Raw genomic sequence first — 15304 nt, 5'->3', positions numbered from 1 at the left:
TCAGATACCTCCTCTATCAGCTCCTTGAGTATCCTGGGATGCATTTCATCAGGACCTGGTGACTTGCTGACATCTAACTTTCCTAAGTGACTTTTAACTTGTTCTTTGTGTGTCCTATCTTCTAAACCTACCCTCTCTCTGCTTGTATTCACTACGTTAGGCACACCTCCAGACTTCTCGGTGAAGACCGAAACAAAGAAGTCATTGAGCATCTCCGCCATTTCCAAGTTTCCTGTTACTGCTTCTCCCTCCTCACTAAGGAGTGGGCCTACCCTGTCCTTGGTCTTCCTCTTGCTTTTAATGTATTTATAAAAAGTCTTCTTGTTTCCCTTTATGCCTGTAGCTAGTTTGATCTCATTTTGTGCCTTTGCCTTTCTAATCTTGCCCCTGCATTCCCGTGTTGCTTGCCTATATTCATCCTTTGTTAGTTGTCCTAGTTTCCATTTTTTATGAGACTCCTTTTTTATTTTGAGATCGTGCAAGATCTCCTTGTTAAGCCAAGCTGGTCTTTTGCCATATTTTCTATCTTTCCTACACAGCGGAATTGTTTGCTTTTGGGCCCTTAACAACGTCCCTTTGAAATACTTCCAACTCTCCTCAGTTGTTTTTCCCTTCAGTCTTGCTTCCCATGGGACCTTACCTACAAGTTCTCTGAGCTTATCAAAATCTGCCTTCCTGAAATCCATTACCTCAATTGCGCTGGTCTCCCTTCTACCTTTCCTTAAGATCATGAACTCTAGTATTTCGTGATCACTGTCCCCTATACTGTCTTCCACTTTCAAGTTCTCAACTAGTTCCTCCCTATTTGTTAAAACCAAATCCAGAACATAGAATACTAGGACTGGAAGGGACCTCGAGAATCATCGAGTCCGGTCCCCTCCCCCCATGGCAGGACCAAATAATGCCTACACCATCTCTGATAGACATTTATCTAACCTACTCTTAAATATCTCCAGAAATGGGAATTCCACAACCTCCCTGGGCAATTTATTCCAGTGTTTAACGACCCTGACAGTTAGGAACTTTTTCTTAATGTTCAACCTAAACCTCCCTTGCTGCAGTTTAAGCCCATTGCTTCTTGTTCTATCCTCAGAGGCCAAGATGAACAAGTTTTCTCCCTCCTCCTCATGACACCCTTTTAGATACTTGAGAACGGCTATCATGTCCCCCCTCAGTCTTCTCTTTTCTAAACTAAACAAACCCAATTCTTTCAGCCTTTCTTCATAGGTCATGTTCTCTAGACCTTTAATCATTCTTGATGCTCTTCTCTGGACCCTCTCCAATTTCTCCACATCTTTCTTGAAATGCGGTGCCCAGAACTGGACAAAATACTCCAACTGAGGCCTAACCAGCACAGAGTAGAGCGGAAGAATGACTTCTTGTGTCTTGCTCACAACACACCTGTCAATGCATCCCAGAATCATGTTTGCTTTTTTTGCAACAGCATCACACCGCTGACTCATATTCAGCATGTGGTCCACTATATCCCCTAGATCCCTTTCTGTAGTACTCCTTCCTAGACCGTCGCTTCCCGTTCTGTATGTGTGAAACTGATTGTTCCTTCCTAAGTGGAGCACTTTACATTTGTCTTTATTAAACTTCATCCTGTTTACCTCAGACCATTTCTCCAATTTGTCCAGATGATTTTGAATTATGACCCTATCCTCCAGAGCAGTTGCAACCCCTCCCAGCTTGGTATCATCTGCAAACTTAATAAGCGTTCTTTCTATGCCAATATCTAAATCGTTGATGAAGATATTGAACAGAGCCGGTCCCAAAACAGACCCCTGCAGAACCCCAATTGTTATACCTTTCCAGCAGGATTGTGAACTGTTAATAACTACTCTCTGAGTACGATTATTCAGCCAGTTATGCACCTACCTTATAGTAGCTCCATCTAAATTATTTGCCTAGTTTATTGATAAGAATATTATGCGAGACTGTATCAAACGCCTTAGTAAAGTCTAGGTATACCACATCCACCGCTTCTCCCTTCTCCACAAGACTCATTATCCTATTAAAGAAAGCTATCAGATTGGTTTGACATGATCTGTTCTTTACAAATCCATGCTGGCTGTTCCCTATCAGCTTGCCACCTTCCAAGTGTTTACAGATGATTTCCTTAATTCCTTGCTCCATTATCTTCCCTGGCACAGTAGTTAAACTAACTGGTGTGTAGTTTCCTGGGTTGTTCTTATTTCCCTTTTTATAAATGGGCACTATATTTGCCCTTTCTTTCTTAGTATCTGCCAATAAATTACTGATGTTAGTGCTCACCCTGAGCATCCTTTAAGTCTATCTAAAACTTTAGGCCATATAATGTCTTGTGCTTCTGTACCCGCAGTCTTGTAGCAAATTGGTGTTTGCTCTTAATTTTTTTCCTCCTCATAGAATTGTCAAAGTTGTTTTGGCTTCTTCTAATGTCTTTTCAGTTGTGGTTGATCCTGAGATGTGTGCCAGGGGTATCTGTTTCCAAGTCCAAATCCACCATGATTCTAAATACTCATGGATACTGAAATAGGTGGGGGTGATAAGACTAATTTAAGACACGTGGTATTTTGTCATTGAAGGACTTCTTGAATCCTCTCCATGTCTTGACGTGAATAATGATTTGCTTAGCATGCAAGTCTTTTTTCCCATTACTCAAGGGTCTTTCAGTACAAGTGTAGGTAGTGAATTCCACAGTGATGTATTCTATCAATAGGCAAAGATGGGACAAGATCAGAAGTACAAGTAAAAGTATCAGAGACCGATATAAAAGTCGGAGGTAGAAGTAAAATTTTCGGCAACCAGAGAGATGCATTGGGGGGAGATGCATTGAGGATCTCTGGAGGATGCCTTTCTCATTCCGTGGACAATGCATCTGTTGCATGCCTTCACCCTATTTCCACTAATTCTGAAAAGTATTAAGAAAAGTGATATGGGATAGAGCTTGAGTTATCTTCATAGCTTCAGCACAGTCTCGCCAATTCTGGTTTTCAGATATACGGAATTCTTCAAGGGACCAACTAATAATTCTTCAAAAGGATATGTTCCCAAACTCAATTTAATGTGTCATTTGGATCCAGCTTCTTTGCACTTGAGAGCATGGAATATTTTCCATTAACACCAGTGGAAAAAGAATGCTCTTTGGTGGTGAAAAAAGTATTGTTGCGGAGTAGGAAATCTACTAGAAAAATATCAGTGGGCAAGATGGGAAAAAAGTTTCGTCTTGGGTGAAGACAAAAAGATATGTTTCTACTTGCTATTCTGTTCAACTCACTCTGGTTTACCTTTTATATTTAAAATATTCATTCGTGGGACAGAATTTAGTTCTTTCAGGTTTAATGAAACCACCTTTTTTACTTGTTCTGTTCCTTATTTATTGATGGGTGCATTTTTAGTTCAGCATTTTATTGTACACTGCAGGTTTGATACACCCATCACCGTTTGGTGGTGGTTTGTGTTATAACTCAATAGCTTGGTTTTAGGGCTGTGTGGTCCTGTGGCCTTAGTGCAGTGGTCCCCAACCTTTTGAGGTTGTCGGGCGCCAGGGGGTGTGGCCGTTCGCCCGCCGGGCACCAGGGGATGGGGACACTTGCGCGCCCGGGGGTGCCCCCCCATAGCCGCGCGCCCGGGGGCGCCCCCCCATAGCCGCACGCCCGGGGGCGCCCCCCCCATAGCCGCGCGCCCGGGGCCGGCGCTTCCCCCCGCAAGCGCCGCGCGCCATGTGCCCGGGGCCAGGCCAGCCCCGAGCACCTGGCGGGCGCATGCAAATGCCCCCGCGGGCGCCATGGTGCCCACGGGCACCCTGTTGGGGACCACGGCCTTAGTGATACAGCGCCTGCAGCTTTGAGGCAGTTACGCTATGGAGCTGGTCACCCCTTCAAGAATTTTAAGACAAAGGAATTGAATATGATGCCCCTGGGGAGGGCATAAATTCTGTTGGTGCTCTAGGGAGGTGGTGTAAGCTGGGAAGTGAGTTTGTATAGGGTCACAAGAAGAGATGGCTCTGATCTTTTCTAAACAGTACTGTGGTGGTCCATGTGAGCTTAATTGTGGATATGATGTCAGAGCTGTCTGTTTTGATAATCTATAAAACATACAGCTCTGTTCAATGAGTATATCAGAAAATATTTAGGTATCTATTGTGTGTATGTAGATACATAAATGTATAATGTGTATATCAGAAAAGTTTTGTTTAATGTGTACATGAGAATATTTATATTTCCTTAAATTTATCTTAAGGCTTTTGGTTGGTGTGTGTGTGTTTGTGTGTGTGTTAAATTCTTTACCTTACTTGATATCTCATTTTACTGACTATTGGTAAGTTTGCAAGCCATGATGGGATAAAACAAAGCTTTCTCTCTTAATTATCAGTTATAACATTTTTTTAGCTTGAATTTTCAACAGAATTTAAAACCTCCACATTATTTCATCATATGTGTTTGCATCTGAATGTGTTGGGTATGTTGAACGAAACTATTATCTGTCTGAATACTCAGCAGTGGAAAATCTATTAAGTTATATAACTTTGAGGACCCGCTAATCTGTTTGACTTCAGGCTTTCATGTTTAGTGAGTATTTTCATGAAGGCTCATCAAAAACGTTATTTATGTATTTTAAAAACATACGTGACTGACTTTGTGGTATCTCTTGTATTTTTGTTAGGCTGATATTCAACACACTAACCCAGACTTGGTGGTTGATCGCGCTTTTTAAGTAAGCGGTGAACAAATGTTTTTGAATGCTCTCATGAGAGAACGCGTTATGTTCTCATGAGAGAAGCGCGTTATGACTACAAGATTATTAAAGTGCTATAAATGAGATACTTATTGAATATTTCTTTAGACACAATTAAAATGATTCAATCATGCAATTTTCTTGCAGTTTTAGATTCAGTTGCATTGTATGGTTAATAAATCAAGTTGACGGTTGGAACCAACAATTGTCTGAAAGTTGCTCATTGGATCGAAGTTTTAATATAAAAGACATTTAAGAATATAAATAATATTCCTCTTTCAAATGAAGCAATATACAGAAACTTTTCTCTTGCCTGAGAATTCCAGTGAACGAGATTGATTATTCTAAGGCCTTCCTAAGGGCATTGATATTGCCGAACTCTACAATGAATATCTTGCAGATCCAAAATTATTTATTTTTTGAATGACTAATTGAAAATTAGAGAGACTAGATTGGTGAAGTAATGAATTAGAAGAGTGATTATGGCAGCTAGGAATATAATTTTTCCATAAATTTAAAGTAAAAACTCACACTACCAAATACCATTCCTTTTCTTTTATGAAGAAAGATGATCTGTATTTTATTAAGGAATATGATCAGCTTGATGTCCAGATGTGTCAGACTAGAATTGTGGAGCAGGAAAGAACACTTCTGGATAAAGGGGAAGCAACTGAAGGACTCACTAAAGAGGCGGGTGACTTATTGGAACAACTTGCCCAGCATAGTGGGACTACGCATATTCAGGTACTATTACTAAAATAAAGTAACTTGTGTGCCAATGATATTTATTGAAGATGTTACCGGCAGAGTTATGGTTAACAGCGTAATTTCATGAAATACCACAGCAAAATAATACATGTCATGGTTACAGGGCTAGCAGCACCTCTGACCTTTTCTCTGGTGTCTGAGTGCATTTGCACATGTGTTTAGGTCTCATGACTTGGCTTATTTTGGGTGGACTCTTGAGATTTTCACAGGACACTGCAGCCAATGACCAGTCTATCAGCCATGCTTGGCCAACTGGTCTGTCTGGATTTGATATTATAGTTCTTTCTTTTGGGAGTTTGACTAGCGATGAATACAGTGAACCCAAATGCCTTCTTAAAATAAACTGTCAATTACTTTTCTTCTAAGGTTAACATAAAAGAAGAGGATTTTTAAAACAATGAAAGTTCTACATACATGTCTGTCTTCTCTAGAACCCTAGCTAGGTCTATCTCATCCACAATACCCAATCTGTGGAATCTGAGTTGACTTTTGTCTTTTTTTTCTTTTCCTTCTTTTGAGGGATGGTGTTCAGGTTTCTTTGTTGTCTCAGCTAACATGCTTCGAACAGTTGCCAAAACAATTTTGAGTTTCTCAGAAGAGTTAGGAGCCAGGGAATCAAAGTGGATGAAGCAGTGTCATAAAATGTTTGCAAAGTGTCTATCAGGATCAGTCTTCCCTGGGTACTTTTGCTGACAATCTCGCAATTGAATTAACTCATTATAGGTATAGAATATGTATCATTACAACAATTGGACAAATGGAATATATAGTCTTCATAAAGTATTACAGACTAGCAGCAAATCTGCTATGCTATGAAATATCATTGATGATAGAGAGGTAACTATCAGTAAAAATATAATTTGTGTAAGGTTATCTGAAAACTATATCCATGACTTGGCACCTAGGTGTTACTCCAGTACAGTAATAGAAAAATTCATTGACTTTTTATTGGCATGGCAAGCTATGAAGAGTTGCCATACTATAAGAAAAAGACAGACCTCTCGAGTATCAAAACCAATCTAGTTTTTCAAAGCCTTCATTTTTAAGGTTTTGTGTGTTCTGAGACCTTCATAAAATTGAGGCTTATTAAGTATCCAAAGTGGCAAGAGAATACCTAAAACTGTACCAAATTAAAGGAAATCTACAAAACTTCCAAAATATACTCCTTTATTTTAATTTTAGTAGTGAACATATATATCTGCTAGTGAAAGAAATCTTAATTCTTTTGAAGTGGGTGGGTTTAAAAACTGCTTCCTCCTTACCTGCAGACTGACTTTTTCCATTTAGGAGTAGGAAACTTCTTGGTTTCCTATCATGGAGAAGTGCTTTAAGCTTTTGAGATTAATATAAAATAGGATTAATATACCCCAAATTATTAGCTTTTTCTCACTTGGATGTGAAGAAGCGAATATCTCGGCTCCATTCAACATGATGGGAATCCTGAAGGTTCAGTTTCGTACTGTAGAAATTCTATACGTTTTTCTGCCTTTACCTATTAAAATGTTTGCACTTACTAAATGTCATGTCCTAAATAAATTGGCTTCCTTTACACTTTGAAATAAGTGGAAGAAAAACTAAAAAAAAAAACCCGCAAAAAAAACCCAAAATGCTTTTCACAGAAATAGGACTACTTCTGTGGAGCAAATTTACTGATGCCTTAAGTACAGTGCAAAGTGCCAGTTCTTTTGGTTTTAATTAAGATTGACATGCCTGAAGTGCTGAAGGATGTCGGGTTTTAAAGATGCATTAATATCTCCTGCAGGAGCTGGAGATGGCTATCCAGGAACGGAATGAGATAATAGCTCAACTGACAAGTAACCTTCAGCAGGCAAGGCAAAATCGGGATGACATTCAGAAAGAGGCATCACTTCTAGCTGATCAGATTCATGGTTTACAGCTTCAGTTACAAGAGGTGTGTGTTGGCTTTTTAAGACAGTTACCAAAATATGAGGCTCATAACATAAACTGGAAAAATAGCAAATCTTGACCACAGCAAATTATATGAATTGCCTCTTCCCCTTTCTTCTCTTTAACATTTGGGTTAAATGTTCTTTTTTCAGGCCTACAAACTAAACCTGAAATAATGGATCAGTTTTTTTTTGTAGTGCAGTTTATTGCAGTGGACATGAAGTACGCTCCTCTTACACTCCTCTTACTGGGGAACTGTATGAAGAGGCAGAAATTCTGGGTGCTTTCATTGCTCTATCATTGATGCGAGGTGAAACCTTCAGGAAATCACTTCACATTTTTGTGCTTTAGTTTTTCCCATTAAAATAGGGGGAACTTTTACCATATTTCTTGAAGAAAGCAGTTTGAACTGCATACATGGGAAGTACTATACAACTATATAACTGGGTGCCCCTGATTGACCAGGTCAATGCTATACCTTGTTTTTAAAAGGTTTCTTGGAGAAATCCCTTCAGAGTTCCGGATTCCTTGCTCTTCTTTCAGGGGAGGCCACAGCGCCGCACTGCTTCCTTCTTAGACTGAACCTCTTGGGCTTCAGCATTACTGCTTCATATTGTGAGCTCGGTTTCATGAGTCCAACTGTGAGACTCTCCTACTAGAGACTTATATGTTTGTAAAGGAGCAAATGCACTTCATTCAGTGTTTACAGTGACACTCAAACAGTTTTTTCAAATCAGTAGGGTTTATTTGTCAACTGTAACACAGCATTGGAAGTGCATAGATACAGCACAGAGAAATAAAGGTGAAAGCATGTAAAGGATGCTTGTAGGGCAATTGACTAGATAAGCGGAACTGAGCTCTATCCTATGTCTCTCGGATTCTGGGTACATGTACATAGCAGTGTTATTTTGGAATAACTGATGTTACACCACAAGCAGTTATTTTGACATAATGTTGAGCTGGAGGACTTCTTACTCGTATTCCTGTAACCTTCATTTTATGAATAAGGGAAGTTGGAAGAAGAGTGCTCTTCCTTGGACTTCCTGCTGTACAGACATTGCCAAAAGCCAAAATATGCTATTGTGCCTTAAGCTAAACAATTGATGTAGCTGAAGTTGAGTAGCTTATTTTGGCTTTAGTCTTTTATCTCCCAAGAACCAGTCCTGTAGATATTCCCTGAAGCTATTTGTTTTGTTTGCAGCGAGTAAGAAGTGTTCTCCATTCTCCAGCTCCACAATCCATTATTGCAGGGATGGGGAACCTCAGGCCCGGGGGCCGGATGTGGCCACTGGCTGGCTGGCTTGCTTGCATTCAGTCCCTGGGGCTCAGCATTGGGGAGCCCCAGTGGCACTCCAGCCCCCCTGCCACCTACCTGCAGGGTTGGAGCAGTACAATCTATTAGCCTAGGCGCCCTGCCCCCCCTCTCTCCAGGGTGTGCAAAGAGACTGTGAGGAGTGTCTTTCTCATTCTCAGTCAGGGGCTTCTCACTTGGCTTCTTACTTGTGTGTGGCCCCTGACTGATTTTTCTGTGGGTTAGCAGCCCCTGACCCCAAAACGGTCTCCCGTCTTTGCATTACTGTCTGACATAATTAAGCTAGTCCCACCAACTAATCTTAGGGCTCCTTCAACCAGGTGTGGCTGCTCTGAGGAAAAATTCCATTTGGGATGTTTGGGAGGCTGCCTATTCACAGTTCTTTTAGACATTATTCATTGTTAAATATTTCTAGGGCAGATGCCTCTTTTAGTACTGCTGGTCTTCAATCAGTGATAGGTAGGAGCACACCATTGTACTTAAGGTACTTTTTTGGAGTCACTTAGAGTGGTATGAGCAAATGGACAAGCATGAAGTCACTGTATAGTAACTGCAGTTCTTTGAGATGTTGTCCATGTGTATTCCATGACTCGCCTGTCTTTCTCTCCACTTTCTAGTCCTCCTGTTCTATTGTGGGCTCTGAAGTAGAGAAAGAACAGGAGTAGCAGTTCATGTCACACAACCCTGCATACTCTCAGAACAGAGCATGAGGAAGGTCAGGTGTGCATGCATAGGCTGAATAGACTAGTACGCGCACACAGACACACACAAACTTTCTGATTTTTAGCCATGGGGTGCATGCGCACTTCAAGTGGAATGTGCATTTGGACAAAACTTCAAGAACTCCTGTTACTACACAGGTAAATGCATTCTTTTACCTTCTTTATTAAAAAAAATTGTATATAGGCTAATGAGCTTCTGAAGAGTAGAATTCCTGGAAAAAGTGAATTGTCTCAAGCCCAGGAGCAGATGACTGTATTTCAGAACAAACTCAAGGAACAAAGTTCTCAATTACAAATAATGCATCAAAAAGCACATGACCTGGAACTTCAATTGGAGTCTTCTCAAAAGGTAAAAACTCTGTTAAATATGCCAGTCACAGTTTACTTTGTGTTAGAATATAGTCTTGTAGTGTGATCTTGCAACCCAAGCTGGGTTTTGCTGTGTTGCTTTTAAAAGTTTTTGGAAGAAAGCCCATCAGTAAACACTTGGATTGTGCATTAATTAATATTCATGTTGCTTAGCATCATGTTAGAGGAGGATAACTGTTCTTTTGGAGGTATTAAGATGAGACATGAAATCTAGGTCTTTATTATTAAGGATTGGTAACAATCTTTCTAAAAGCTAATAATTACCTCCTAGCTAATTTCAATATTGGTCATTACCAGGGCTCGACAACCTATTGAATCTACTCATGCCCATGGCGAGTAGATTTCAGCTGGGCGCCCCGTTCATTTGCAGTGCGCGCATGCACAATGCAGCTCTTGGGCATGCGCAGTGCGGGGCCGGCGAGCGACTTTCGCCGCCGTTTGTCAAGCCCTGGTCATTACATTCTTTGTCTAAATTTACCCTGCAACTTCATTTGTAGGTAATGGTTTCATTACTACACCTACACAGGTGTATAATGTAGAGGTGCTTTAGCCCGAAACTGTTTCAATGGTTGTAGAAATGTTCCTTTGTGTAGAGCTGTTAGAGATGGTTTTGATACATCGGGATGAAAGGTGCTTTATAAGTGTAGGACGATTATTCTATAGTTACACAAAAATGTTTCAAGAGTTGCACAAGTTTTGTTCTTATGAACACTTTTAGGGTATCTGGAATCATGTTAGGTCTGGACATAAGAATAAGTGAAAGCTTCTATTGGTCAGCTGTGCAGTGGCTGTCCCTTTAAAACGCTGCTTCTGTGTTTCAAAGGGGCAGCGCAGTGAAGCCTGGGGTCAGCTGGGGACTTAAGGCAGAGCAGCTAAAAAAGTTGGTGCATTTGGCTCTAAAAGTTTAGAAAAAACCAACCAAACAAAAAACTTATCATCTGACTGCAGGTTCTGGGGAGTCCCCAGCTGACCCTGGGCTCCAGGGTGCTGCATCTTTGAAACGCCAAGGTGGTGGTTCAAAGGGGCAGCTGCTGCACAGCTGATCCCCAGCTCAGCTGTGCAGTGCTGCTGCTTTGAAGTACAACCTTCCCCCACTTTGCTGCTTCTATCTCATAGAGGCAGCAAGGGGTGGGGAGAGGGAATCACTAGTCAACAGACTATCCGATAAGCAAATGCTTATCGGATAGTCGACTAGTCCTTAGCATCCTTAGTGCTTAACGCTCGTTCAGACAAAGGCAGAGCAGCTAATATATGTTCGTGCATTTGGCTCTAAAAGTTTTTTTAAAAATGTATCTGCGTTCAAGTGATTAAAAGTGTCATGAGTAGCAGTCCTTTTACATTTCTTGTTTAGTGTTCATTAGTGAGGTAGTAAAGTTTGCGGATGATACCAAACTGTTCAGGATAGTCAAGACAGAAGCAGACTGTGAGGGACTCCAAGAAGATCTCACCAAACTCAGTGATTGGGCAGCAAAATGGCAAATGAAATTTAATGTGGATAAGTGTAAAGTAATGCACATTGGGAAAAATAACCCCAACTCTATGTACAGTATGATGGGGGCTAATTTGGCTACGACAAATCAGGAAAGGGATCTTGGAGTTATCATGGACAGTTCTCTGAAAACTTCCACGCAGTGTGCAGCGGCGGTCAAAAAGGCAAATAGGTTGCTAGGAATTATTAGGAAAGGGATAGAAAATAAGACACAGAATATCTTACTTCCCCTGTATAAAACTATGGTACGCCCACATCTTGAATACTGTGTGCAGATGTGGTCTCCTCACCTCAAAAAAGATATTTTGGCCTTGGAAAGGGTTCAGAAAAGGGCAACTAAAATGATTAGGGGTTTGGAACGGGTCCCATATGAGGATAGGTTAAAGCAACTGGGACTTTTCAGTTTAGAAAAGAGGAGACTGAGGGAGGATATGATAGAGGTCTATAAAATCATGAGTGGTGTGGAGAGGGCGGATAAAGAAAAGTTATTTATTAGTTCCCATAATAGAAGAACTAGAGGACACCAAATGAAGTTAATGGGTTGCAGGTTTAAATCTAATAAAATTAAGTTCTTCTTCACACAGTGTGTAGTCAACCTGTGGAACTCCTTGCCAGAGGAGGCTGTGAAGGCTAGGTCTATAATAGAGTTTAAAGAGAAGCTAGATAATTTCATGGAGGTTAGGTCCATAAAAGGCTATTAGCCAGGGGATAAAATGGTGTCCTTGGCCTCTGTTTGTCAGAGGCTGGAGAGAGATGGCAGGAGACAAATCGCTCGATCATTGTCTTCGGTCCAACCTCTCTGGGGTACCTGGTGCTGGCCACTGTCGGCAGACAGGATACTGGGCTAGAAGGACCTTTGGTCTGACCCAGTACGGCCGTTCTTATGTTCTTATGGTTAATGTAAAATACAAGGGAATTCCTGAATAAAAACCCTTACACTGGATTTAAAGCAGAGAATACCAATCAGTGATTTGGGGTCAGGAGGCAATTGCAAGAGTATTTTAAGTATCTCCATAACAAGCATTGTAAACTAAGACATTCAGCTAAGGTTATACTTAAAAGAAACCTAAACCTGATATGATGCACAGATAAAACACCTGTGCAATGTTAACACTTGCCTACAGTGACGTCCTAAAGAAAAAATATAAAAAACCCGTTTTTAAAAGAGTAATGTTGAACCACAGTCGCCAATATGCATTCATCCTAATGCTACAGAATTGTGATGTTAGAAAAGAGTGTAGAAGTGGAGATGTTTCCTTTAAACACATTCTAAATAAGTCACTGGGTAAGTCATCCCATTCTTAAGGGCAAGCTTTCTCCTTGGCATGGACAGGTCTGCAAGCCTTCCACTGAAGGGAATTTTTTATTTCGTAGGGAGATATTAAACTGGAAATTTCAGAGAAATGGAAGTATTTGGGTGTTCGGTTCATGTGTAACTTTTTATTTTTAAGAATGCCAAAGATAAAGAAATTCTGCTTTCACAAATGGAAGAGAATCTGAGTAGTACAATGCAACAGATGTACAACAATATAGGAGAAAAGGAAGAAACCATCAAGGATCTTCAAGATTTAATTACATCAGAAAGGTCTAATTTATCTCTTGTACGACACACACTTTCTCTCCGGGACACAGAGATAAGGGAGTTAAAAGACGAAATTGGTAGATCTAGGGTGAAAGAACAGGAACATATTGAAGAATTGAAAGCAAATCATGAAAATGATATTTGTAAACGGTTACAAGACTTGAGGACTGAGTTGGAAGACTGTTACAGAAAAGAGATAGTAAGAGTTAAGGAGACTTGTGAAGAAGAGATGAATAAAAAATACAAGAATGAACTTCAACATATAAAAACAGAACTCTCTGCTTTGAATTCTAATAAAGATTTTCAGAATTTAAATGCAATAATTATTGATTTAAACAGTAAACTGCATGAGTCAGAAATTAATAGAGACAACTTGTGCAAGCAACTTAAAAAGCAAATGGAGGATTTTCAGAGAGAAAGATCTGAAACTGAGCTGAAGAATAGGGCTTTGATAGAAGACCTCAAATTACAGTTTACTAATGCAGAAAAACAGGCTAAGGAAGCACAGGAAACTAAACAAGAAAAAGAGCATTTGAATGATGAAATCCAAAAGCTCAACTCCTTCATCCAGGAATTGAGTGAAAAGCTGCTTCTTGAGGCAAAATACAACAAAGATTTGAAGCATAAGCATGAGGAAGAAATAACTATCTACAATATAAAGTTAAAAAGGTTAGAGCAGGAGGAAAAATTGTTACAGGAGGTGTCAGAATCACAAAAAGCAGAGCTTGAAAAGATGCAGAGTAAATTATGCCAGCATGAAGGTGAAATACAGTTAGTTCGTGAAGAACTAGAGTACCAACATGGCTTGCGAGTGGACTCTCTTAAAAGTGAACTAGAAAACACACAGAAAAATATAAAGATCCAAGTGAAGGAGGACCATAAAAGTTATGAAGCTGATAACATTTCTGAAGAAAATATGGTAGAACTTGGATCTTTGATTGAAGATGTAGACATGTTAGCTAAATATCTTGTCTCCACTGAGAAACAGGAACAGTCCTGCATGTCAGACAACTCAGAACTTCTTGACACTGAAGAGGGCAGGCTTGATAGATTTGTGCTAAATAGCAACATCTTTTTAAAACCTAACTTGGACTCTACAACAGATAAGTTGATGTTTGGCCCTGGTGAACAAACGTGTCTTAATAGTGTACATCAAGGGTCTTCTGATGAAATAGAGCTAGAAGCTGAGATTTTTGCTTCATGTTTGTCAGGTGGTTTCTTGCTGCGAAAGGAAATAAGTGACAGTGAGGAGGTAAGGGATCAAGAGAAAGCCGGTTTGATGGAGAGATGTGTTGAGCTAATAAAGCAGCTCAGTGAACATCAATCAGCACTTAACAAATCTTATCAGGAGACCCAAGAAGCTCTTGAAAAATGGGAAAAAGCAACAGCTGAACTGTCCATGACACATTTAGAACTGAACAAGGAGCGAGATGCACGGATTCGTTGTGAAGAAGAACTTGATCAAAAAGTACAGAAGGAGAAAGAGCTTGAAAATAAAATAAACTTTCTGGAAAAGCAGGGTGAAGACCGAGATCTGACAGTTTGTATTGAAGAACTAGGTCTTGGAATACAGGCTTCAAAGTCACATACTTGGCAGGAGATGTTCAAAGACCTGGACCAGGAAAGAAAAACATTGATGATGCAATTGAGGGCTCAGGAGCAATTAGTGAAGGAAGTTCAAGAACAGAAAACTGCCTCTGATTCAGTTACAAATGAAGTACAGTCCCTTTTTGGACGTCAACTAGCTGCTTTACAAAGCCAAAGGGATCAAATGCAAGCCCAGCTTGATGCTCAGAAGGTCAAAAGCCAGACTATAGCTGAACTTCTTGGTCAAAAAACCGTGTTAGAAGAGGCATTACTGAAAGAACAGAAAGCTCTCAAAGTTGAAATCAATAATAAAGAAGAAAGCTTAGCACTCACACTTAAGGAGAATATAACCTTACAAGAAAGATTGTGTGCAGCAGAACAGAATCTAATAAAAGCAGAAAAAGCTCTGGAAGATAATCTTGAAAGAAACATATATGATCTTAAAAGGAAAAAGAAAAACTTTGATGAAGTGCTAGAGTGCGAAAGATTGGAGTTTGAGGAGAAATTGAAATCCAGGAACTTGGAACTTCAGAAACTTAACTTTGAAATACAGGCCAAAAAAATGGAATACATCCAGAAAGAAAATAAACTGACTGAAGAAGTTGCTTATTTGAAGACGCTTCAGGTCGAATTGGAGAATCGTCTTCAGGAGACTGTGCAGAAGTCTGCACAAGCCATGCAGGAGGTACAGTCTGAGATGAGATATTATGAAGAGGAAATTAGCAAAATGGCATCACAGCATCTTTCTGAAATAACTAAAATGAATCTGGTACACCAGAAAGAGGTAGGTAGCTCTGATAACAATGCTAGGATTTGTGTTTCTGAATGCTTGGTGAATAGTAAGT

The 15304-nt window shown here is 40.1% G+C and overlaps 1 protein-coding gene across 13 annotated transcripts in view; it reads left to right on the top strand.

The window, feature by feature from the left end:
• The window catches only part of PCNT (pericentrin), a 179211-nt gene that overhangs the window by 10388 nt on the left and 153519 nt on the right, over nucleotides 1-15304 (top strand). For 8 of the 13 annotated variants that reach the window (XM_075934141.1, XM_075934138.1, XM_075934136.1 and 5 more), the window contains exons 3-6: nucleotides 5287-5466; nucleotides 7253-7402; nucleotides 9617-9781; nucleotides 12742-15243. The exons of 1 other annotated variant lie outside the window; for it this stretch is intronic. In XM_075934141.1, the coding sequence (XP_075790256.1) occupies nucleotides 5287-5466; nucleotides 7253-7402; nucleotides 9617-9781; nucleotides 12742-15243 (2997 nt within the window). The remainder of the gene's footprint in view (nucleotides 1-5286; nucleotides 5467-7252; nucleotides 7403-9616; nucleotides 9782-12741; nucleotides 15244-15304) is intronic. 4 more of the 13 variants (XM_075934143.1, XM_075934144.1, XM_075934137.1 and 1 more) reach the window with 3 other exon arrangements.

The sequence above is a fragment of the Pelodiscus sinensis genome, chromosome 7 (genome assembly GCF_049634645.1).
Source record: "Pelodiscus sinensis isolate JC-2024 chromosome 7, ASM4963464v1, whole genome shotgun sequence".
Lineage (NCBI taxonomy): Eukaryota > Metazoa > Chordata > Testudines > Trionychidae > Pelodiscus > Pelodiscus sinensis.
Note: the sequence above shows the minus strand (reverse complement) of the source record. Positions and strands in the feature narration are given on the sequence as shown.